This window comes from Mizuhopecten yessoensis, unplaced genomic scaffold, assembly GCF_002113885.1.
Source record: "Mizuhopecten yessoensis strain PY_sf001 unplaced genomic scaffold, ASM211388v2 scaffold2763, whole genome shotgun sequence".
Taxonomy (NCBI): Eukaryota; Metazoa; Mollusca; class Bivalvia; order Pectinida; family Pectinidae; genus Mizuhopecten; species Mizuhopecten yessoensis.
In genome coordinates, this window is record NW_018404707.1 from 1,181 (window position 1) to 28,501 (window position 27,321).

At 35.7% G+C, this 27,321-nt stretch overlaps 1 protein-coding gene across 1 annotated transcript; it reads left to right on the plus strand.

Moving 5' to 3' along the window:
* The first annotated feature begins 1,349 nt into the window (after positions 1–1,349).
* LOC110446527 (sodium-dependent multivitamin transporter-like) lies at positions 1,350–10,216 on the plus strand. Its single transcript, XM_021491719.1, has 8 exons — positions 1,350–1,356; positions 1,582–1,694; positions 1,874–1,944; positions 3,080–3,166; positions 4,376–4,659; positions 5,375–5,475; positions 8,706–8,836; positions 9,017–10,216. Exons 4-8 carry the CDS (start codon positions 3,095–3,097, stop codon positions 9,206–9,208), a joined length of 780 nt encoding a protein of 259 aa, XP_021347394.1. The 5' UTR covers positions 1,350–1,356; positions 1,582–1,694; positions 1,874–1,944; positions 3,080–3,094; the 3' UTR covers positions 9,209–10,216.
* Positions 10,217–27,321: the final 17,105 nt, after the last annotated feature.

Here is a 27,321-nt window from a genome sequence, read left to right on the forward strand (position 1 = left end):
GGAAATCCTCAAAATTAATTATATGTATGTATACAAGCAGGACGCTTACCTCTAAATGCAAAATTGATGTCAAACATGGGACACAAATAATGAAAAAGAAAAGGGAGCGGTTGGTCTCCAGAAAGATAATGTTAATAATTAATCAAGAAAGGTATGTCATTTTTCTCGCGCCAGTCACCAAGAAATTCTGTGGATGGATATATGATAGAAAAGGCAAACAAGATTTATCAGGAAAGGTTGATATGTCTGTAGACAAAATGGCTGAACTAGATCTCCTACGATTGTCTACAACGCGTGTCTGTAGATATGGTAGATATGGATACATCGCGGTGGATCGAGGCTGAAAAAGCAGTTCTAGCTTTGAGGCAACATTTGAGACTTAAACATCAGACAAGAATATTGCGAAACGTTTGAAGCACCCTGTCGCATTGTTTCCCAATCAACAGAGGGCGTCAAAGAGCGAGTCCATCAGATATATAATAATTTCAATGTTACAGGCCGTGACAAACATATCCGTGTAAAGTTTGTTCCAAGATTGCCATACTGCCCTGAAACCAACTGGTGATGTACAGCCTGTATTGAAGATACTCCATTCGAATGGCCAAAGACATGTCACTGATTCAAAGCGAAGATGAACTTGAATGGAAATGGCATACAGAACAGATGTCTGGAACATCACCTCTTATCAAGAAAAGCAACAACTTTTAAAGTTGTCATTCGGCCAACAAATGGCATGTGGCTAAAGAGAATGTAGTGTCAATAAGACTGTCCTAATCTCAAACACGCTGAAGTAGCTGAAACTCAACGCCTACCCTTAGGGTCAGATTACCTAAATTTATATTGTACTTTGTATAGAAAGCAGGTTATAAGTAGTTAGTAGATTTTACCCTCATTACGAAGGTTAAGTAGGGTGGAAGAAATTATGCGGCGATTTTTTATCTGTNATAGTTTTTGAATGTAAAGAAATCATACACATCTAACGATAGATATTAATGTACCGTTAATCAAGTCTTTAGGAAAAAGGTACGTTCGTTGCAATTATTGGACCTTCTTTTGTTGATCTAAACCGCATTAGTGTGGTGTTCAATCATTTTGTGAAAAATGAAAACATAGGAAAGTACACAAAACAATACCAGTGCAAGATTAAATCCTTTGTAAACCGTTCACTGGGTCATATATACATATCCTCTTACGGTTTAGACATTGCAACGTACGAGTTTAACGTACGATTATTAACATCGTTAAAAATATGCCGTCTGGCTAATAACGTATTCTTATATAAATCCTTAATCTCAATGATGTCTTTCGAAACACACCGCAGGTAGAAAAAATGTTGAAGAGGCCTTAAAGTGTGCTGTGAGTATTAATGAAAAATACTGAGAGAGTATCTGATGTGAAAGACAGAACGGCAAAACGGAAGAAAAGTATTCCTTCTATTCAATTAATTGAGATACAAATATGTGAGCATTTCCATAATACAAGTGTTTACTAGAATAGTCCTGTTTCACATAGCCAAATCTCTGAATCGTCCTTTACCGAATGGTACAGATTCACAAACAAATGGGTTTTTTTTCATTCAAGTTCCTTGTCGTCCAATCTGAGTTCACTAAGTGCAATCACGTGGGAGGATATTCTCAAACCTCACTTTAATCTTCGGTCAGAGAGAACGAAGGCGTGGATTACACGCAGTATTGGTGAGTGTCATTACCAGAGCGTGCTTAATTAATCCAGTCTCTCTTATCGAAAATGTGTTTTTTTTTATCTATTTGTAAACACAATTTCCGACCGTGTAGATGCAAGCCTAACTTTCCTGATATATATTGGTCGATATGCTGTAGTAATAACTTATGTCTCTGTCGCTCTTTTCTTGCAGTTTTCATTTACGGAGCCGTAGGAATTGGAGTCACTTTTATAGTCAAAAATCTTAAAGGAACAGTGTTACAGGTAGATATATTCAAGTCATTGAAAAATATCTGAAATATCTAAGGTAGCTTAATTTGAATTTTTATAATGTTTATCCCGGGGCTAGATTGGTTAAGTGAGCATCCCCTAATGTCGATCGTGACCTCGCTTTTTTCATTTATATAGACCGATCGCAGTATGATAAACTGGATACCCTCCTTGGGAATCATCTATAAGCTTACGTTGATGGGGAGGGGGGGGGGGCAAAAGGGGGTTAAAAAGCGGAAGTGCTTCATGATTTGCTGTCGACATAACATGAATATAATGAAGGTAGGCGGTGTATAAAGATGAAATATACGTGGCTTTAAATTTTGATAAATATAATTCATACATGTAGTTGTAACTTCAGTTTCAAGGTCATATTAATTAAACAGAAATATTCCCAAATTTCTATCGTCTGTTTGTTCTTTCGATAACAATATTTATTTTGTACAACATGTTGATTACCATCATTACCCAGATACGTTAGCCTGCAGTCTATTTGAGAGACTATCTGTCATATATATATGGATGTAGTGTATGCAGTCACAGAATTTGGGAGTATGGTAACAGGGTATGAAGTTTATCTGATTATATTGTCAATCTTCCCAATATATTGATTTTACATGGAATGTTGTGCATGCGTCCCTAAGAGTTGCTGACATTGTACATTAGGTTTTGCCATAAGGGTTTGCAGCTGACAGTGTGTAAGCAATTGCAGTTACTTCATTTCAAATAAACATTTTTTTACAACAATAATGCAACAACTTATTTCAAGTTATCTTAATCACTCTTTGTTTGCCTACATGTTAGTGCACATAATTCTCAATGTGGGAGGAACCCGGATTACCCCGAGAGAAAACCCTCAGTATATATTGGCAAAATAGATAAGAAAACTAGGGTCATCTGTTTATAGCAGTGTAGTGCACACCTACCTCCAAGTACTTAGTAGCGACGTATGCCTCTATGGTAGATAGTAAAAACTCGTATTGCTCTGAATGTTCAAATGTGAAGTTTGCAGTTATCATCAGGACAAGCAAACAATCTGAACAACATGCATTGATTCAGAGAGAGTATTAAATATCCGATTTTCTTTGGGTGTTAACTGTTAGCACGAAATTCTTTTTTCCAATGTCAGGCGTCGCTGAGTTTCATGGGAGCAGCCTCTGGGTCCCTGAATGGAATTGTGATCTTGGGTGCCTTTTTCCCTTGCTGTAACTGGATTGTGAGTATTTTACTGAAAATGTTAGAAAAAAAAACTCCAAAAAACATGGAAATTGACTACGGTGTTTACGAGTTCTGATCATTTGGTAGACAACGTTTCAGCAGTTGGAGATTCCAGAAAATGTTCGCACCTATATCGTTAATGTTATTCCTATTCCTATTTTCCAGTATTGTAAATCCAACAAGCAAACTGTCATCTCTTTTTTTTATAAGAGTAAGCATCGCTTATCAAGTCATTGCTCTTGTTATCAACAAACTTTCTAAAAAAAAATACCTAAGTGACAACAAGACCGTAACTCGAACTCACGATCGATAAGACCAGAGCAAAATATAAACAAAGGAAGGTCAGACCTTTCAGAATGTTAAGCGTCTTCTTCCTCATCTATGGTCAAGTCAAAGTAATATTACGTCCTCATGGCAAAACATTATGTAAACAAATAAAAACCATATCAATGAGCAAGTTAAAAATAATTGAACTTTCCAAAACTGGTAGTTATTCTATCCAGCCTCACACATCTAGCCATCTCTATCCTGCTTCGTTAATCCTTCTGCCAGCAAAACATTATTTATTAAGTTGTTTCATTAACAGTTCTCGTTAATTCAGCTACTTATAATCTGGTTGTCTCGCTATCCATCTCACTATCCCTCCTCGTCAATCCTGTCATCGTTAATTTTGTTGTCCCAAAATCAAACTCGTCAACACAGTCACTACTTATTTGTTTATATCAACATCACCGTATTTCTCATACTTCAACATATGCATTATGTACGTGTCCTAAAGGATAACCACATGTACTATCATGACGTCATTGTTGAATGTTTGTCAAGATATTGTTTTACTATGGCAATCCTCTCATCGGCAACTTACGCCACCTCATGGACATAAGATGCACAAACTTTGCTGGAATGTCTTGTACGGAATACGTCAAGTTTTGCTTTTTTCCAAATTGCTTTTTGTTTGTAGTGTACGAAAAACTAGCTTTTAGAAATTAAAGCATTTGGGGTCAAAACCTCTGAAGACCTTCTTTAAGATTTTATGTCTGTTTTAATCGACCCAGTGTCACAATGTCACGAGGACTCGTTGATTGTCGTATTTCTGACGTTACAATCGATGCTATTATATGAGCTAAACTACAATTGAAATTTGAGTTGCATTGGGTAACACGGCAGTCACGTGATAATTTTGGAAATTGTTTATCGTGGTGTCCAGGGTGCTGTTGCTGGAAGTCTAGTTTCCTATGCCGTTATGTTATGGATCAACATCGGGAAATATACTGTTATTGGATCCTCGGAAATACTCGAGTTTCCGACATCAAATTGTTCATCTGATACAGACATTTCATTGCTGAACTTAACATCGTTGTATTCCGAGCCAACACATTCTCCTGGTACTATACTTGACTATTCAACCATGACAGATATACAATTAGCCTACATGAGTTCAACAGCTGTATCAGAAATGATAACCGAGAGTCCATCCATGGCAACGTCAGTGTAAGTATTGTATCATTTTCTCTATTTTTTCTTGCTCTTCAACATTATTTTTGGTTTTGGTGCTGCGTCCTCGTTACAGTGAAAGTCATATGACGACGGTTACACAGATAATACTAACTGTATAATTATCACTGTGTAAATATAATGAAATTAACATAAATTGAAATGAAAACAAATTCAGAGCCTGTGGAAAAAATGTGCGGCTCTTCACCCTTATGTTAATCTGGTTAAATACATAGTGGGAATCAAAGTGTGTGCCTATTATGGTCGGGTGGCGCTGTGGGTAGCGCAATTGCCTTTCACCAAGGCGGACGGGGTTCGATTGCCCGATAGGACCTGAAAAGGTAGGGGTCACCGACCGCGTGGGTTTTAACCGGGTTCTCTGGTTTCCTCCCACAAAAAGACTCTCCGTGCACTAACATCTGGGCCAACAAGGATGATTGATATAAGTTAAAATAACTTGTTTTATAACTGTTATAAAATAAATATATTTTTTTAGTTTATATATATATATTTGCCTATTAGAATTTCTTGTTGTATAGATTCAATGCTACACTGTACAGAATGTAGCTGACGAAGGAGGTTGAATTATAACGGAGTAGAGCTGTTTGTCATTATTGATCAACGTTACATTGAAGTTTTAGATTCAGGTTGTTAGTTAAGGTGTTTTGGTTGCCTTATAAAACATATTGATGCTATATGTTTGACGGTACAGTAACGCCCTAACCAAGCTATACTCGCTGTCTTACCTGTGGTTTTCCACCTTTGGAACCCTCGTCTGTGTAATCGTCGGACTCATTGTCAGCTTGATAACAGGTAAGAATCCTTGATTATATTTATAAAGATGAGAACAAATAAAAAACACGTGGGAATCCTTGAGTAAAGGTGGGAACCCTTGATAAAGGGCGATAATTCTTCATTACAAGTGAAAATTCTTATTTTATATGAGAATCATTGATTACAGGTAAGAATTTCTGACTACAGGTGAGAATTATAGGTTATAATTATTTATTACAGGGAAAAATAATATCTAATAGGTGAACATCCGTCTGTGCTCTTACAAATTTTGGAGAAAATCGTTGAAATAATCAATATCAAAATTTTCCATAAATTAATGAAAATAGTACAATGCTTATAGACCCCTTCGCTACAAATTAACGACTTTCGGTTAAATCAGCGTTGTCTAAAGTTTGTATTCACCTGTTGTGTGAAGGCTTGCCTTGTTTTTAAAGAATGTAATCTAATGATTTTGTACTTATCTTATCCTGTTGTATAGATATTACAAATTAATGAATTTGTCATTATTTGAACATGATACCTATACTATTATATCTGTGTTTGAATTTATGTAGCATTTTATCATTACAAATTCAAATCAACTCTTCATTTTTGAAGGAATATATATATACTAAAGTGCGAAATACAACAAGTGTCCCGAACGAGTGGTGGTTGGTTATTATGTTTATCTAGCTCAAAGCCAAAAGTTTAAGTCAACGAAAAAAAAGGATAGACTACTACAGTTTAATCTTTGATGTTTATACTTAAATATTGCATCATTCACACGAGAGATTTCTGTCACTGTTTGGAACCACTTAAAGCCATTGATAGAGCCGAATAAGTGAGTATGTACCAATAACGCACTAAATAACTATTAAAAAATATTCCACCACAATCCCCATTATACCTTTATCTGTTTCCTCTCTCCTAGTATTTACCCAAGTTTTATTGAAGCTGGTGATGCTTTCTTTCAACAGTTGTTGTTGTTGGGGAACTGTCAAATTGTAAATATATCACAATGCAAGATGCAGGTTGTTTATAAAAGTATTTACTGTACATTTTGCTGTCAGAATAAATGAAAAAAAATCAGACTTCCGTGTGATATTGTACGTAACGCATTGCGGCGACATTTTTAGCGCGCGCGCGGAAATAGCATGTTGAAATGCAAGTGAGATACTGTGCGGTTGTGTAGTCTCGTTCAACCAGGCCCTTGTTGCCTGCGCAAGCTACGCCGAATAGAGAATCTGGTCAAACCCAGTGCTTTCGTTTTGTGACATCATAACGAGGCTTACCGAGATTCTGGTAAATTGTTTCATTGGTCAAAGGTTGCACACCCTTTTTAACTTTTAAAGTCAGAATTTGAGTGGCCCAAAATTACATTGAATATTTTAATTCATTAAAAAATACCTGTATGTGCATTCCTGAAGTATCCATGTTTTCACTATTAACGAGAAAAATGTAAAAAAAATGTTTCAAAAAGAATGATTTCATGTATTTTCATTGGATATTTTACAATAATTCATGAAGCTAACAAGGCTATTGATACAAGTCAAGCCAGATAACCTGAGTGAGAACTTGAAGGTGTTTTGAATGGTGTACAGGTAAAATCTCACTTGCTTTGCATGCTTTTTTCAAACTTCAGTCAGCCTTGTTGGCTTTGTGCTTAGTTATGATTTATTTAATGGAAATATATGTCATTATTCTGGAGATTTGACACATTTTCTTACATTGTTCTCGATAAAAGTGAATACACGGGTACTTCAGGAATGCATGTACAGGTAACTTTTTTCATTAATTTCATTATTCATTGAAATGTTTAATGGCGTTGACATAACGTCCCGAAACGAAAGTAGAAATACTGCCCTCTGGTGGTGATAATGTTAATGCACTGTGTTTGACCAGACTCTTGAATTACAAGTGATCAAACGTCTGGTTGAACGAGACTATGCGGTTGTTATGTAACGTGTTGTAAACCTGTTTGTCCAGTATTCCTAGTGTTGAATGTTGGGTATTTTACCTGGCGCACTGGATGACCAGTCGTATATAGTATCACTCGTTGGGGCACAGCTAATTTTTATCTCTCGAATTTAACAAGTGACATAAATATTTGACACTAGAATAGTCATTACTGTCTTAAATATTTGTAAAACATTATCAATCCCATAATGCATCGGAATGTGCCAGGTAGGTGTAAAGGACTCGAACAAGGGGAGCGAACTCGTTATAACTTACTGTAAACGCAAATCTCATACTTCATTTAACTCGGTTTGTTTTTTGTGCTTTATTTACAGTGTACAATATATAGAGTTTACGCAACGAGTGGTTGTTAAATATGGTATTTATTACAATCGAGTTAGTTCATTTTCAAAAGTTACAAAGGACACGAACTTTTAAAGTCTTAAAATTACGAGAGTATCATCTGCTTGTTATATTGCCTTAATCACCCTCTTTCCCCATCGCATAACCTCACTAAATCACCAACATTTGCCTGTAATCCGTCTGCAGAGGACGTAAACAAAACAGCACGTGGCCTTAAGCGCGTGAAAAAAGTAGTCACGGTCAAAGTTCATCTCCTCGACCAGTCAACACTCTGAACGGACATATGTAATAGTCGTCTTTACTCTCGATATACGATAACTCCTGGGTTCTCTGTTTACTAGAAATGACACTCTCTCTCTCTCTCTCTCTCTCTCTCTCTCTCTCTCAATGATGATGATAAGATGATGATAATGATGATGATGATGATGATGATGATGATATGATGATGATGATGATGATGATGATTGGTGTGTGTGTGTGTGTGGATGAATGGTGCGTGTGTGTTCATATGCGATGTAAAAATGCTTGAAAAATAAAAGGTTATACAAATAAAAAAAACAAATAAAACATTTTTCAACCTAATAACTAAATGTTTATGTATCTCGAGTTAGTTTATTTTCAAATTTTGTAAAGATACGAGGTTTGACGAGTGTCGTTTACAGTTTGAAGATCAACTAACGAGATAAGATACCATTATAATCAACAATCCCGAGTTTGGGAACACTTTCTTCAACAACGTTAGGATATTTCATCTAGAAAACAATATGATTCTCTTCGGAATACATTATTCCTGTTTCCGATCGGAGAAAAAATTGCCATAAAATCTGACTTCACAATGGAAGATGATGTCGCAGAGCATTGTTACTTGATGTCATAATTAGAAAATTGACCAATGAAATAACGCCCAGTTGTGTTTCCCTATACATCTAAATCCTATACATTTATTACAGGGCCTACAAAAAGACATGAGGTCCCACCAAAGTACCTGATACCAGTCTTTGACATTTTCTGTTGTTGTCTACCACAGAAAATCAGAACATTTCTTCATTGTAACATAGATCACACACGTATTCATGAAAATGTAAGTCGTTACTTTTTTTTAGTATTCCAAGGTTATTTGTCTGCAATTTGATTTATTGATAAAATTCATTGAAACATGCCTTAACGTCTACTTGTATATAACGACCCCTTGTATATAGACACCATCTTGTAACTGTATAGTTTGAATACTGACCAGACTCTGTTATTTATTGTTTTTCAGGAACAAATCCACGAAGAACAGATAAATACGTCTGTAACTGACCCAAACGTTTATCTATCACGCGGCAGCAAAGAGGATCAACCTACAGTACCGATAGACAAAACAGGTGTCAATCATACTTTTCAAAATGATACTGGAGCCTATCAACGATACAAGAGTCCTGATGACATTGATGAGGATACGAAAATGTGATCAAAACCAACATGGCCGTTCGACATTTACTGCAGTACCTATGTTACTTCTATGCTGTCTGCAATGAAGAAATACAGAATTTTTAATTTCCAACCTGACTATTGAGAGAAAGAAGCTTTTAACACGGGACTGAAAACGGTTAACATACGTTTTTGTGGGCGAATATGTCAGTTCCGAGACACAACAGTTACAGTTTAAAAGTTTTTTTCCAGAGTTCTGCATTCTTTATTCCACTCGAATATGATATGAGAAAGTGACTCTATTTCTTCATAAAACGATGTACATTATTTGTAAAGACCTGTCGCTCTAGTGTGTTTGCTTGTTTTGTTACATATTTTCCTGCGAAAGAACATTTTACTTTTATAGATATTAAGCTTTTTTTTGTAATCAGACCATGTTCCCATATATGTTGTCAAGTTACATTGCAACTCTATTCCTCTCTCTTTTGAAAAGGTTTTCAAGATTAACCGAATTATCCCATGTATAAACATCTGGTTATGTGTTTTGTGATTGATTATAAGTATTTTATACTGTATATTATGTTACTGTAGAAAATTAGTTATTGTACGATGCATCCCAAAGGGCCATTCAAAGAAAAGCAAGAACAAGAAGTGTTCTATTTTTTTTAACTATTCCACCATTTACCTTCATTCCCCTGTTTAACTCTATTCGATAAGAATAGTTTTACTTTTTTATATCTTTAGTAGTGAATATTCATATTTTCTATATATGTATCATCTCTTACGCTAAGTCTTTAAAATGCTTTAAATACATCAGTCTAATAAAACACAGTTATTTACAAAACTATTTAGATGCTAACCAAACCACAATTAGCTGAGATATGGAAATTAACCCGAGCTCAATATTCATTTTCTCTCTAACCCAGAAGTCCTACATTGTAATCACAATAAATTTTTAAGAGATTCAAATAAAGAAATTAAACTTACCATTTTAGCAATCAATCTAAATATTTTTGATAAATCAAGTACAGTTTGCTAGTTTTTGAAGTTTTACTTTTCCGATTGGAACCAAAATGATTGACTTCAGATTTTTTATAAAACTTTCATATAGGGATTGAATGGAGTTTTTATTCATGTACATTGCGGCAATGAATAGCAGTAGCTTATCTACATATTCTGTGGAGCACGTTAGGAGTTATGGCCACTTGAATGGCGGAAAACGTCATTATCTGCCGTTTCCATGCAATAACTGAAACAAATGTTAACAGATTTTCTTCAAACTTGGTAACAGGGTTAAATGCCTGAAGGGCATGGCCAAGTTCGATGACCACTTCTAGCATACTTTATTTGGCGGAATTATGGCCCCTTGAATTCGATAAACGTCATTAGCTCTCGCAAATATTATCCGATTGTAGAAGGCGTTTTGTTTTCTTCGAGTTTCAAGCATTACATTAGGTCTCAACAGAACGATACTTAAATGTTTAAACCTAACCTCAATAGTGTTAACCTACAAAATGTCCTGCAAGCGGGGGATATAAAGTCCACGAATTTGCTTTTTATTTCTGTTTTTGCCACAGGCACAAAAAGTAAAAATGCGGATATTTTCGGAATATCCTTTTTGTTTTAACCAGGTTCTGTTAATATTTCTGCCGGGAGGTATCTTCTAAAAGAGCCGGCATTAAACCAATGCCAGGTCAACGTCAGTACGTGTACATGTATTTGTTCATGGTCTAAACTTTTCCTCAGCTTTTCAGAACATATTGTTGAGAATATGAACGAAATATCTAATATATTGTAACAAAGTTATACCTCGTCTTTTATTTCCTACCTGATGTAATTAAGCTGCCAGCTCACCAAAATTGTATTTCACAATTCATGTGTAATTTACTGGGGTTCATCGAGTCCTCCCAGCCACACAGTCGAGATAGTATAGGAGCCATTTACCCTAGACTGACCACTGTCTGATAAAAATAGGGATCTCCACGTATACGTCATGAGTAGGGGGGACAGAGTAGCCACTCAATAGTGCAGCAACCCCCTTCTTTCATCCGGGACCAAGGCCGATGGAGCCCAATTTGATTGGTCAATTAGTCAATAGATGTTTATGAGGGTCGTATAAAAAGAGGTGCGCGGCTCCCTAGGGCTCATAGGCGGATGGTGAAGCTGTTTAAAGGACGTGTTCCACGCTCCCGTATACGTCCTGCATGTAACTGTGACAGCCTATCCGCATCTAAGGAGCTGACCGACCTTAGGGCGTGATCTGGACGGACAAGGTCATTTTGAATCACCGAAGGCCCGGTAAGCTGGAGACTTACCCCCTCAAGACGCCAGAACACGGGCTCCGCCCGTGAAAAGGAGTCTATAAACCCATCAACAAACAACAAACAAACATCCCTAGGGCTTGTTGAGATAAGGAATTTCAGCCGAGATAGATTGGCTTATACACACCATTACCTATTATAGATAGCGGCTAATTAAACGAAGATGACTCAAGCAGGACTATCAGGCAGTTGGGTAAATACGTAATATTTTTTACCATTTGTTTAAATAAGTGCTTAGTACTGTAATATTACCTTATAGAAGTGTTTCATAATTTCGGGGGATTTTCCTACCTTAAAGATTCATGTCTTACTTCACTCTCGTTATATTGGGTCTTAACTAACTGTGTATAGTTACTAATTTCCCAACTTTATTAATCAACTAAATTATTTGTTAAGACCTTTTTAACTCCTTATCTTATCCTCAGGCATGGAGGGGGTGATTTTTAGCTGTAGTGTCAGTGGTCACAGGAGTGACGGCAGCGATCATAAAATCACCACTTAGTCATGCCTGTTTACTAGAACGACAACCTGTAGAGATTCATCCCATAAAAGTGTTAATCAGAAACGACTTCGAATTTCCACCAGATTTGGTTTAACGTGTAAATGTGAAGTGTCAGTCTGGAATAGGGTCAATCTTATAACTTGCGTGGAGAATAGAGAAGTGTCAACAGTGCCTCTGGATGTGTTTTGTGTATTCCACTGGATTATCGTGTAACCCTGGAACTGGATACCGTTTATAAAGAACTTGTGTTACTGTGCAGTTATATTGTGTTAGATTCATAAGGGATGTATGTGATCACTGTGCAGTTATATTGTGTGAGATTCATAAAGGATTTATGTGATCACTGTGCAGTTCTATTGTGTTATATGCATACGGGACGTATGTGATCACTGTGCAGTTCTATTGTGTTATAAGCATAAGGGATTTATGTGATTACTGTGCAGTTACATTGTGTAAGATTCATAAAGGATTTATATGACTATTGTGCAGTTCTATTGTGTTTGATTCATAAGGGATTTATTGTGACTAGTGTGCATTTTTATTGTGTAAGGTTCATAAGTTTTTTTTTGTGACTACTGTACAGAGTTATATTGTGTTATATGCATAAAGGATTTATGTGATCACTGTGCAGTAATATTGTGTTATATGCATAAGGGATTTATGTGACTACTCTACAGAGTTATATTGTGTTATATGCATAAGGGATTTATGTGATCACTGTGTAGTTCTATTGTGTTATATGCATAACGGATTTATGTGATCACTGTGCAGTTATATTGTGTTAGATTAATAAAGGATTTATGTGACTACTGTGCAGTTATATTGTGCTAGATTAATAAAGAATGTATGTGATCACTGTGCAGTTATATTGTAATAGATTAATACTGGACTTATGTGACTACTGTGCAGTTATATTGTGCTTCAGTCATAAGGCGTTTATGTAATCAATGTGCATTAGTATTGAGTTGTATGCATAAGTAATGTATGTGGTGAATGCGCAGTGGTATTGGAAAGTCAGTACAGCCAAAGTGTTGACGGTATAATGAGTTGTGTAGTTTAATTAGTTACTAGTGTTCAAGTATTTTGTGCTATTGGTGAAGGGATTATTATTATTCTGTTGTTGTTGGAATATTACCCGACCAGGAGATAGGGACTTATCGTCATATTATGTCATTGTGTTGCCTTTCCAAATTTCCGCTATTAGTACTCCTAGAGGAATTTTACTTCGATGTTACTTTCAATGTTAAGTTTTCCCATCATATTTTGGATAGTCAGCCTATAATCAAATTCAATCATATTTCGTAAGCAATTAGAAGAGTACGTGTTGTTATAGTGTTTCCACTCGACCAGTGGATTAGATTTCATCAAAGGGAGTAACCAATGGTTATCACCGCCTGGGGTGGCACACGTTCTCTCCCAGGCACTGTCGGGTAGTAGCTGATTAACCGCCAGTTGCGCGCAGGCCACAACGAAGAGGACACATATCGAGGATCGGTACGTCTTAATTACTACGGAACCCACCTTTGTGGAGACTACGAACTTGGATATCACCTTTTGGCAATTCCTCCGATTACGGAACCTAGGGATCAGGATCAAGACCAAGACTTCATATTTTATGTAAATAGTCGGCACACAATAAATGTACATATTTGTATTTAATGAATCATGGTTTTCATTTAAGTAAGGTACCGGAATCGCTTACAAATCTGGGCTCGTAACACATTTTTCGAACCTCAAGACCAGCAAGGCTTTGATAAAACTTTAGTGACGGCCTATCAAATCGAGCCTTTGGCTCATTGCACTAGTCTCATATATTAACATGTATATTTGAGGCTGGGTCAATAGCCATTTTACAAGACAGGTATAGTTTAGTTAATTAGTCGTCACGCACATATGGTGGCAGCGGTACTACTTTACAGAGTTACAGACTTTGATTGACCAACCACTAATGACCATGGACGGACAACTAAAGTATAACGCAGTCTAGACTTCCGTCAATACCTGAGGTCAAGGGCAGGGCCGTGACCAAAGGGGGGGGGGGGTGTTTCGTCACAATATTAAGTCTTTTTATATTCTTTACATGATGTATTTATACATCACCACTCATAAAAGAAACAATTAATAACGCATTTATGTTGAAATCAACAATGATTTTCCAGACCACCAACACAAGTTTAACGCCATTTCTCAGCAACGTATTACTGTTTTACATCGCGAGCGGATTTATAACTAGTTACAGGCAGAAATGTTTAATTTTATTTGGCATCCTTACCTGCAAACCTTGTTGACTGTAACAAAATTATCATTAGTGATTTGTGTTTTATTGTCATTCCTCGACTTGCCGACCTTGAATAAAGCTTATCTTATCCCATTCTGAAATCAGTATCTATCAGAGATCAACAAAAGCAACGCTCTTTTAAGGCTTTGCCTTTTCATATTAACATATGGTAAGCTATTCCACAACGTGGCAGAAACCCTCCCAATGCACTGGTTTTTATAGATCACAGTACGGGATTTTGGGACACGCAACAACGATTCTGACTCCGACCGCAGTGATCGTGACGGCTGCTACAGGCTAACAAGTTCATGTAGGTACTGGGGAACTGTTCCATTCAGTGCCTTGTATGTGTTCACCAAAAGGTTGAACTGCGACCTGTATTGTACTTAGTATTTTTAAGTAATTATATAAATTCCGATACTTGTTACATTATCAATCATGGTAGCGATATTCATTAATTTAAAACTCAACGTTAGATTTATACGGATTTGAAGTATAGGAGTACACATTGATTTGTAGCTGTTGTACGCATTGGTCTGCTGCAATCGTTCTTATTTAAAAGCGGCCATAATTGCTTTGAGTCACGAACAATACAAAATTATTGTATATAGACAATAAATATGAACAGACTACATGATTTCTGTATACAGTAACGGTTCCGTTCCTTTGACGAGATTACGCTTTATTTCAAATAAATGTGAATCAAAGTGAGAATGAAAAAGGCAAATTTATACATTAAGTACCTTGATTAAACAGTGATTATTATCTAAGTTCTGTTGTAATACTACGACATATACCGTTGGTAAAGAAACACTACTAAAAAGGCTATTTAATCACCAGTATAAATGTAATTTTATTTCCTGGGGTTTTCTTTCTTATAAAGAAGTACTCAAATTACAAAAAGCATGTATAGTTTATTTCTTAACAATTGATTGTTTTGCATCCAAGTTGACTATGCAGAACAAGAGAAATATTTATATGTGGCGTATCAAAGACTAGTCGTTACCATGCTTGTAGGTAGCATACTACTCACATATACCATTGTAAGATCAATACATAGAAGTTAGAAGTTCTCCTGGGCCTTATTTTTTCAAACTTAAAATATTAGATACCTTTCGGTGTACCGAAATATATCGTTAAAGTTCCTGGAAAAATCTAGGTCATGCTCTGAGGACTTTTGTTACAAACGAAATTATATTGATCACACTCTTTGCACTTTTATTGATATCATAGCACACAAGTCGATAAAATACATGAACTGGAACGTAGGAAATGCAAAAAATAAAAGTCAATAAAGTTGACATATCTTTGTTATTTATGTTTGTCCCCAACGTCTTGATCAACTGAGCCAAAGCTCAATTCCGTACAATATGCAGACTGCTGTCTACCTCGTAGAGGATTATAAATAATGTTCATGCTTCATTGATATATGTACGGATCGTATATCAATAGACGTAGAAGTAGTTTGAGTATATCCCACGACGCGTAATAGGCAATCTGTGAATGTTCTCCCGCGGAATCGGGGGTCTCATGTCATTTTCTACAAAGGGGACATTGAAGAAACCATCAAAATGCTTTTCCAGCAACGTTGCAGTACGTAGGGCAACTCTCTTCTGTCATTTCTCTGTTACTTACTTATTTTTTTTGGGATGAAGTCCTAGAATTCCAAATTCATACGACGTCAGCTTGTGAAAGTAAGAACAAAAATAAATTACATTCTGTTTCAAACTATTTTGCTAGTTAGCACTGATTAAGTAGCATGTCGAATAAATGTAATATTCTGTGTCATTCTTTAACAAATGGGGGAAATATTTTTTTTCATTATCCTTGATAAAGCTATGATGTTTAAATCTTAATGGTCCCTTTCCTAAAGCACTCTGGTTTCTCATTAATTACAGCCATCTTTCTCTTAATTCCGTTTTTGGTGAAACTGTAGGACAGTAGGGCCAATACAGTTCATTGACCAGGTAGTTCAGTCGGTTAGAGTGGTAGTATAACGATGTCATTTCCAGGGTTCGAATCCCGTTCTAGCTCAGAGAACTCTCGTTGATTCTATTTTGTTTGTTTCACCTTTTTGGTTTTTTTAATAAATATCCCGGTAGGTATTTATTACATTTATATTTGTAAACGTTATAGCTATACCCGAAAACAGTTACGTAGTCGTAATTACAGTTTTTGACAGCGGTTCATCCGCTTATGAATGATTTTATTAGTTTCGTGATGATAGCAAGAACATAAGATTTATAGCCAATCTCATTTGTTCTTTTCTTTTTCTGCTCGATTATTAAACTTTATACAACATCACTTTCGTAAGAAAAGAGAGGATAGGAGATAAAGAAAAACCTGAATAGTTCAGATGGCTCGGAACGGAGGATAAAGATATGGGAAAAGCAATATTCATCGTGAGTTACCGCCAATAAAAATTGAAGAAATATCTCAATTATGCATCATTTATATCAGAAACAGAAGCTCAACAGTCAATGAAAATTGCAAATAAATAATTACAGGAGAGTCCTTGGCATTGAAATCTGGAAAACTGTAGAAAGTCAAAACAGTAGGAATTGTAAAACAAAATATATGTGACTAACTGAATCATCTGTCCCAAGTCTGAGAGCTTTTTCATTAGTCCTATCTGCGTTAAAGACATTTACCAATAAACTAATGTACTGCTGAATACAATAACCGCTTCTTTAAAAAATTATTTTAATGCACATTTTCTACAGAAAAAAAGAGAGGCTTAAGAGACAGAGAACCAAAACATAACAGCCATATTTAAATATCAATATTTAGTGCATGATATCTTCTTCTTATAAACTATGTCTCTTTATAATTTCAAAGTTGTCATCATTCGTTAGGCATTCTATTACGTCACACAATAATGTACTGTTACTGTGGACAAAGGGATTTAATACATTGTTTCTTCTGTGGATGAATGAATAAAGACATTCGTACAAATGTTGATAAAAATACTATCGTCTTTTCTGAAGCGAAGAGTCTAAAGGCAGCATGTCCAGTTACATGGCAAAACGCTTTCAGAAAAGAATCTACTATAAGTTGTTCTTTATTGGCATTCTGATACATCCCTGAACGTGTTGTGCATAATACAACCTCTGCAATGTACCCATGTCAGATGAAATACCTATTTGTGGCACGGTCAAAAAGTTGTTAGTTTAGGTTCAAAGGTATTTTAGAAAATACCAAATTCTGCATTAGACCCCATATTAGTAGTCTACTAACGACTATGTATTGGAATATAGCAGGTCTATTCTTTCCTCGAACCTGCATAGGTTTAATATACACATATATCTAGTAATGTCGTTTGATCATGTTGGGCAGTCTACTTATGCATAATTAAACATAACCACTAGCTACTCAGCTACTCAGTTTTTATTGATTATATAATTGTGTACTTAAATGCAATGAGGTGGGGAGGTGGATGCTATTAAACCCGTTTGACTTGGGATGAGTCAGCATGTTTATCTGTGAAAGACATGCCAGCTAAATGTAGAGGGTTCTTTTGTGAAATGGAATAGATCTACACGAATCAAACTATTGTTTATCAAGCTTCAGTGATTAAGATAGCGACTACTTTAAACGACGTAACACACAGTGGGACAAAAAAATGTCATATGAAAAACATTGTTTAACTTAAACAAAAAACACCCTCAGACATTTATTTTTATTTATTTTTTATGATATCTATGAGGGTGTAATTGAAGACTGGTTTGCACATTTTCAGTATAATGTCTACAGCTGAATCACCCTACTGCCGCATTCGTGCTGTACTATATTTACATAAGTGCAATTGCACAACAATTCCTTAACATCGTTTTGATATATTATATATGACCATGGCTGTTGCAAGGATGCGAAACCAAAATCAGTCAAGCAAACCATGACCAGGTGACATCGATTAATCCTTACGGATAGAATAATTGGTTGTTGTTGGGAATCATTTTATGATATGTCAGTAGCGGACCTGTTCATTTATTGAGGACTACCGATCAACGATCAGAAGTCCTGACGCATCCCAAATATCAATTCTCGTATTGTTATTGCTGCTTATTATACAGCACAAACAAGAAAATGAATGCTGCTCTTCTGGTGACAGGTATGTTGGGGTATTATTTACTTTTTTACTGGTGTCTTATTCATCTTTAAATGTTCAGATGTCTTAACAATGGGAACAGACCTTTTCGAACGCTCGTAAAAATATGTTTTAAATTACATTAATTGTTTCAAAGAGAATAATCTCATTCTGAGTAATTTCCATGGGTTTAGTGTCTCCGTGCCTGCATTCAACAAAGCCCCAAACTAGAGAGGAGTCTGTTTTGTGATTATCTTTTTATTTCGTCCATATCGTCTATCAAACATAGGGAATGCTTATACATCCAGAAAACCCAGTCCAAAACTGTGTTTTGTCATGAAGATGTTGCTATTTTTCTCAATAAGAGCTTCGTAATCATATGCCCTGAGATGTTGGGATGACGTCAACATCAAGTTTAGAAATTCATCTAAAGGAGGTACGGTAATCTAGTGGTGGGACGCCGGGCTTGTGCCCGAAGGGTTGTGGGTTCGTGTCACGTCACGGCACAGTGTTGTATCTTTGAGCAAAATACTTGACTCCGCTTGTTCCAGTCTACTCAGCTGTAAATGAGTACGTGGCTGGGCAGTGCTAGATTTGTTGAATGCTAGCTGTGATCGCCGAAATGGCAGCACCGGCTGTATGCTCCCCAGGGAGTTGAGAAAGATATTATTTGGTTGCAAAGGCCCTATAACCACTGATAATAATTTGTGAACCACCTTGAGACGATCTTTGAAGTAGGTTGTGATAAAACATCGAATTATTATTATTGATTCCCCCAAACCAAGCGGGGGACCTTTTGGGTTTACTCTGTTTCTTCTTCTTCTTATTATTATTATTCTCCTAGTACCGTCTTAAAATTTTGTTCCACCGTTTTCTAAGAAGCTTTCTCGCATCCAAGAAGGCCGCCGCGGACTCTGATATATTTACACATTTAATGGTGTACGCCAAAGGCGATGCCATTTGCCCCTCTCTTTTTTCAATACTGCTTCAGCTTGGTATATATAAGTATTTAATGGCACTGTCAACTCTACCCGGACACCTTTACGACTATTTGGGCAGTTTATGGCACTTCTGTAATGGTCCCCCATTACAATTAGTACGTGTTATCATTACTATTATTATTATTTATTTATTTAGTTTTGCTTTGCTTGTTTGTTTAACCAACGATCTTTAATTTTCAATATTGGTTGGTTCAAGCCAAATCGATTCAATATTCAAGTAATGGAATGCATGACATGAAAAGAACAAATCACAAGAGCAAACAGGATGAGGAAAGAAGTACTGTGTACATTCTTCTCATCTTTCTTACAAACCAATGGCCTTACACATTATTAATATTCGATAACACTGCATGTAAACAAATGACGAAAAGTGAAATATGTGATAAGGGGCATTCAACGAAGGATGCATTGGTATTTAATGATGTAGTAAGTAATCATATAATAATGAAAACATTTGAGAGGTTTTTACAATTCCATTTTATCAACATATTAATACTTTTGTTACCCTACCAAAATGTTTAGACTGGACAATGAAGAGTTGATCTCTCGTTAAATTTCGATATTGACTGTGATATATAACCAACGTAAAACAATACTGGTCTTTCACTGATGGAGAGATACGTTTTCGCAAATTAGTATGACAAAGCAACACATATTCTTCATGTGTTCCATTAAACACTCATTCAAGCTGTATTTTTCTTAGTTTACTAATTTTTATGTTATAATGACATTTTTGTATTCCCCTTTTATAACGTCTTTACACACTTACATAATAAAACAGAAAGGACAAAACGCTAATATGCGTGATAACATAAATAGGTTTCAATCACATACCTTCAGACATACAACCACTTGTGAATTATCATATTCATATATAAATCATTCACATGCATCATACTAATATACTTATTGGATCTATTCGAAATTTAGCTCGCCAATACGAAGCATATTATTGTTTTGACTCCGATTACATAGTTTGATGCCAACCTTTAAACTATATAGTTAATAATGATTAAGTACTTTGACTAAATACTGTACCTTCTGATAATTCTGTTAAATGCAATTGCATGGTCGTTTCATATGTTCATCTTAATCATCAGGTAAATGGCAAGTTGGAAATATATTCACCAGTCATTTTGCGACGATTTGTTCACTACAAAAAATGATGAATTATTCAATGTGTTAAGCATGTGATAAGAACTCTTATTTAATCATATCTATTACATAAAGATGCTTCTGAACAATTCGAGTAGAATCCTATGTATTTGTTTTAATAGCGAAACAAATCAATTATAACAATAACAATAAAGAAAATTTCCATTGTTAGATTCAAGTCTTTGCATTGTAGTAAAAATATGAACTTGGTCTAAGAAATCATGTACATTCTTGCCACCATTGTCAAACCCTAATAAAACCAACAGAAAAATAAAAAATGTGTGCCTTAATACATATTGTTTTCAATAAAGTATTTCTGGTCTATTTTTTTCCGTGATAGATGTCGAATGGAGAGGGGAAAACTATAAACTGGATCTTTCGAGAAATGAAGTTTTGAAAAGTCTACTGGCAAAGTTTATGTTCGTTATCATTTTTTCATTGTGACATATGCTTGTTATGCCCATTACTGTTACCAAAGTGTCGCAAAAACCGTCAACCGTAATCAACCGCGATAAAACAGGGCAAAATATGAACAACGGAAAACTTTACAAATAAAAGTAACAAATAAAAACAATAATTAGAATAAGTGTTCCGGAAGGGTAAGGTAATCATAAAAATGTCTGAGATTAATAGAGCATCTATGCTCAAAAACCAGAGGTTTGTGCGAGAGTGCTTACTACTACTTGGTGAACAGCCTGTTGTTGCCGTGGAAACAGATATGGCATTTAACAACAGGCTCCAGACTGGGTTTGAGGCAGCCTCTGCCTCCTTTTTCCCCGTTGTGGAACAGGAGACTAAACACAAAGTTACACTAGCTATGGAGACGGCCAATAAGTTGTGCCAGATACCAAGCTGTGATCATTCTGGTTCAAACTGTTCAAGGACATATGGTGTAGACAAGTCCATGTCTTCAAACGACCGAGCACTCACCTAAACAAACTTGGAGAGCGTTCGAACTGCCAATATATTCGGTGTTAAAACTCTCATGACTGATGGCAGCAGTCAGTATCCCAAACTTGTAAGAGAGTACTACAATGAAACAGGTTTACAAATAACACACGAAACTTGTTTTCTCGACCTGTTGAGGAATTTATACAAAAGATAAAAGTCTTAAAATTGACTTCTATTGACCTTAAGTATGACAAAGGTGTGAATTTGGAGAAGCTTGCCTCCTGCGTGCGCTGTTGATTGAGACTGGAACTGGTACGCATTCAACAAGCCTGTACTGCCTGTACTGGTGACCGCTTCATAGCACGGTCCCAGACAGCAATACAAAATGTAGTCTCGTGCTTGAGTGGCTCACACACCACCTGCGGGCACATTCTGTTGTCTGTTTAGCACATTTACCATTATACAATACAAGACATTTACCATAAGGACACCATTTACATCTCAGTAAAGAAGATATGTTAAACATACAATCAGTCCTAAACACCAGTCTGTCTATCGCTACACTGAAAAAAAATCCACGTCTTTTAACAGCAAACAAAAACAGATAGCCTCAATCACCGCACATTTACATACGCACCATAGAGCACTCTATGGGGCAAACATTTCAATCGGCTGTGCCACTCAGATACAGTAGGTACCGGTCAATCAGCACTCATATTGAGTAAGAAGATTGGCCTAAAATATCACCGGCTGGATCCCTTCTGGAAAGAAATGGCCAAAAAGGATCTCCCAGATAGATATCACAGTCTCAGAAAACATACAACACAATACAAACGACGTCGACACATAAGCAAACTCAGAAAAAGTAGCCGCAAAGTCAGAACACAATCTCTATACACAAATAGCTCACCCCAGCAAAGTATTATACACAACTAGTCTATCAACATCAACATAAACAAACATTAACATGAACTTAAAAACAACCACATATTTCAATAGGGATTAACAACTGTCATGTACACTATACTCACCCTATTCAAAAGATACAATTAGCAAAGCATCGGTGCCCTCTACATACTCTATCAAGCATACAACACTTCCTATCACTGTTGATGTTGCATGGTTCTAAAGACAAATAGTCGACATTAACGCACAATTTGTTGTGACAAAGATGAAACACATGCAATTGGGAGGATAAAGGTTGGCAATCATTTTGCATGAAATACTGTAGGTGATGAACAGTGACACGCCGTCTGCGATTCCGAAACATCAGACGTATGACACCATAGCCATCTCTATTTACTGTCACTCCCCATTGATGACAGTGATCACTGGAAACTGTATGCTGTGCCATTTTTGCCACAAATAGCTGCTTTTCTGCCACTGATATAACCGAACTGAATTTAATCGACATTTCACACTTTGCTTAATGTTTCTGTAGACTATATCTATCAAAATAAAGTGTAAATACAATGTAAATTGACATATCATGAAAACTTCAAAAAATTGCACTTTCTGTATTGGTTACCATGGATACCACATTTTAAACACAGTAAAATACACTGATTTATAGTCTAAATGCATTGTGAAATAACCTGAAACTTGCTTGTTGTCTGTTACTGACTGCAGAGAAATGTATTCAACAGGAACCAAATTACCAAATAGCATGGAACTGTACCTAAGAACTGTAGAGTGATCTCCCTTCATTCATTCCCACTATGAATGAATAAATTGTGCCAAGAATCAAGTTGTTTGTTCTTTTTGTGGTTCTACGCAAATACTAAGTGTAAATAAGGCTTAACCAAGTATAAAGAACACACATTCGTATAAGGTAGCAGTGTACAGTAGAAATGGCCCGACTCTTAAAACAAGACACTTGTCGAGGAAATGTAAACACAGCGGATTTACCCTACACAACACATATACTCATGTATATATTTTGTATATATATTTGTAAACTGCATTATATTTACAACACATATAAAGTACTGAGAAGTGTATAAACCTCTTTTTTCTTTGTATGTCACTTGTGTGAAAAGCCATGGTTACCACATCAAAAATTACCAAAAAATGCCACCCCCGCAACTAGTTTTTTTTCCTAAGTTCTGTGTGAAATTAAAGATTACCTACTTGGTTGCAGAATTATCTGGATCCCAGTAAAGTTGTTAAACTTGATTTTTTATAATTTTTCGTCGTGTGCTGTTGTCAAAATTTTACCTCCTGTAAAGCTAGCTTTTCATGTGTAGGCACCCTTTCGGATTATGGCCAAAATTTTGTTCTCAAACCAAATACATTTTATTTTTTTACAAATGTGAAGCTCACTTAGCCCAATTCATCATACTTATACCAATTTTAGTACAGTTTCATTTTCATAATTGTTTTACATATCATTATACAGGGGTTAGCCATTTAACAAAAATATCACCCATGACCACAACCCTCTACTGTACACTGCTACCTAAGTACCATTTTCTTCATCGACAACACTTACAAAGGAACGTCCTCATAGCGGGAACCGGGGTAGTGACAACCATGAGCATTACAAAAGCGTTGACATTCATGTCCAATGAGATAATGAAGGCGATCATAATACGTATCCATACAGTTCTCATCAACCTGCACCTTTGAAGTAAGTTTATCTGTCAGCAGTGGACACCTACCACGGGAATCATGATATCAAGCTCGATTATATAGAATCAGCTGTAATCAAGAAACGACAGATTTACGGTTTCACGTTTTTTTTATCTAAGTTTAAGTTCTGATATAGATATTGGTAAGGTATGAATCGAAGCTCAGTAATATCATAATATAATTACAGATACTGACCAAGTAGTTCAGTGGCTGATCGATTTACATTCTTCATATTTCCTCTAGATCTACAGTATCCTTCATATTGTATTTTTGTATTTTACCACCCCATTATGACGTCACTAAACTAAATATTATTCAACTAACCATGTATACCTGCATTCACATTGAACACACTTGTCCATTCTTTGGACATTTGTCTAAATGTTCATATCGACGTATATCTCAACATGTGTATGTAGATTAGTTCTTTTCGTTTTAATTCACATTATCCGCTATTGCAGTTTTTCTAATATAGGTTGTAAATATGTTTCTTACAAGCATGTTGATTTACATTTATTTTAAATAATTATAGCATAACAATCACTATTTTGACATGAGAAAATGCCTTTTCCATAACGCAATCTTTTTGTTTATATTTTGATCAGCATAATTTTTTCCCATACACGCAGGTCCAACTCAAATAGTCCCACAATATTTATCTACTTAAGTTTGTACTTGTTCAAATCATTATATCAATGGGCAGCATTTCATTTATATATTACACTTGTGTTTTATTGAGGAGTCTGATTTTATTCAGTTCATATTATTTTCCACAGGTTTTCTGCTGTACTGTATGTTTATACACATCAGCGGTATTGGGGTATACTGGGAAGAGTTGACCTTGCTCCGGAACTACCTACCCGACTCCAACTCCATATTTAACATCACAATAGCTCCAAACCTTATCGCCTGTATTAGTTTCTGCTCCATGACGGATGGGTGTCGGTTTGTCTCTTACACGGCTATCACTTCCGTGTGTACACGTCATCACAAATTGATTGGATACCAACCCCAGAAATCTTCATCTGTCTGGAATATTCGTAAGCTAGTGTTAATGAACATTTAAATCTTATTTCATTATTGCTGTTCCGGTGTTTTTATATTATAAGTTATTTCTACGTAGGCTTAAGGATTCTCGTTCTACTGCCAAAATATGTCACTAAGTGTAGGATTCTGTTTTTCCGGCTTTGATAATTCATTTCTGAAAAGGAAACCATGCCCTGAGATATTTATAAAAGAAATTATGAAGTTGCAAATACAAAAAAATAATCAACAACAGTTTTCTACGTGAAGAAAATAGCGGGGCTAGTCAGGGATTCCAGCGATTGTCATCAGATTGTTATACTATCGCTTTAATCAAATGAACTGTTTCTTCTTCGAAAGTGTACTGGCCCAACCCGCTACTGTGATATCCAAACAGAAGTTAAAGGAAGGTTACTGTATATACAAAAAGCTACAGAGGGACAGGGATCCTTAATATCTGTGTTTTCTAACATGTGTTTACTGGATGCGTATTCCATTTTGTTGAGGTAACCTGACCCTTTATTTATATAGAAGCAAAAAAGGGTGAAAGTAAACCACATACAGATGGTATACCAATAAACTCAGGTAATAAACGTAATGATAATTTCAAGATATGAAAAATAACGGAATGAAAAGTTGTTGAAAAAGGATGAGGGAAGGGTCACTTGATCATAAATAAACATTAGATCTGTTAAATTTAAACAGGAAAAACAACGTTTTTTATAGACAAAAATAATTATATCACACCGTTCTTTGCTGCTTACAATCATGTTTGTTGAATATGTGCATTATGGTCTTCTTTGATATTTAAGGATCAACTTGAATATATTTTTCATGTTATGGAGGTATAACACAGAAAAACGGAGTGTTCTCTAAATAAACCGCGAAGCGGTTTATGCTGAGAGTACACTCCGGTTTTTTGTGTTATAGCCCCATAACAGGAAAAATATCTTCGAGTTAATACTTATAATTTTATCTACTATACACAATCCCTGTAGAAATCCACTGTTATTGATGGACTCTTTTCTCTTAGAAACTATTGCGCTGCTGTATCAGCCAATCAAAACCGACTTTACAAATGGCGACGTAATTTTTTACGTGATGGGCATTTAACATAAATTTTTAAGCCAATGAAAATGCTTGATACAAGCAAGATTAAATTATTTCTCAAAAATAACAAACTAAAGTTTATTCCTTTCGTTTGTCATAATACTCATCTTTCGTAAGGAGAGTTCATTATGCACTTTCAAATACAATTTATTTTGTATGTGTACTACCTACTTCCTTACCAGCTGGTAGTTCCGCCATTGTAGTTTTGACTTCCGAGTAGACTCGTTCGAATAATTTCCCTCCGTCTAAGAATGTATCTGTTGTATTAACATACCTGTATCATACATTCCAGTGAGGGACGATGGCTGCCCAGGAGGATGGTACAGTTTTGGATCTTCATGCTTTCTCTTTACTGACTTCAAAATTACTTGGCAGGATGCTATGGTGAGCACAAGACTATCTAAAGATATTTGATAAAATTCAAGAAGAAAATGATTAAATAGACAAATATGTGAAATTATTATTGCACTTTCTGGTATTACTTTTTTATCAGTATATATATAGAGATATATTTGATGTATAATTAAAAAAATAACGATACTTTTTAATCAAGGCGATTGCTATTCCATTAAAAGATAACTGTGTCGGGTAGATATGTTTACTTTATTGGATTAATCTATAGAAAATCGCCATATTTTCATTGCTTTGGCCCCTAACATCACCGATGAGATAGACGAACGTAACAAACAGGTGATTACACATTTAGAAATAAAAACAGTATGCCAAATTGTATTACATTGCTTCATACTGTTGTTTCATCCTTTTAGGACTAATGATTGAGTGCAATTCATTTTGGCATACTGTATCTATTCCATAATGCTATCGGTACTACCACATGGGGGTGTCTTATACTCATTTCTAATAACAGTTGCATTGTCTATCCAAAATTAGTATACAATGTTTTACACAGAAGAAAAATATTGTTTTGATAAAATATTTTAGTAATTATAAATGTAAATATATAAACCAGATTTAATCTTAATAAAACATGCTGATATATTCCCGGACGGATGTGTTGAATACAATGGCCAGTGACTTGTTTAAAATATGGTTCAATGTTCAATGATAATCATGAAAACCCAGTAACATTAGCCTATTGCTCTATATATCCATTGCTTGTTCTAGACTTACTGCCATGCCCATAACGCAGAGCT

Bases quoted from the DNA above. Each gene is read 5' to 3' on its own strand.
- LOC110446527 (XM_021491719.1), top strand. From the start codon at position 3,095: ATGGGAGCAGCCTCTGGGTCCCTGAATGGAATTGTGATCTTGGGTGCC. The intron at 3,167-4,375 runs GTGAGTATTTTA...CGTGGTGTCCAG, and splicing joins TCCCTTGCTGTAACTGGATT to GGTGCTGTTGCTGGAAGTCT. The intron at 8,837-9,016 runs GTAAGTCGTTAC...ATTGTTTTTCAG, and splicing joins ACACACGTATTCATGAAAAT to GAACAAATCCACGAAGAACA.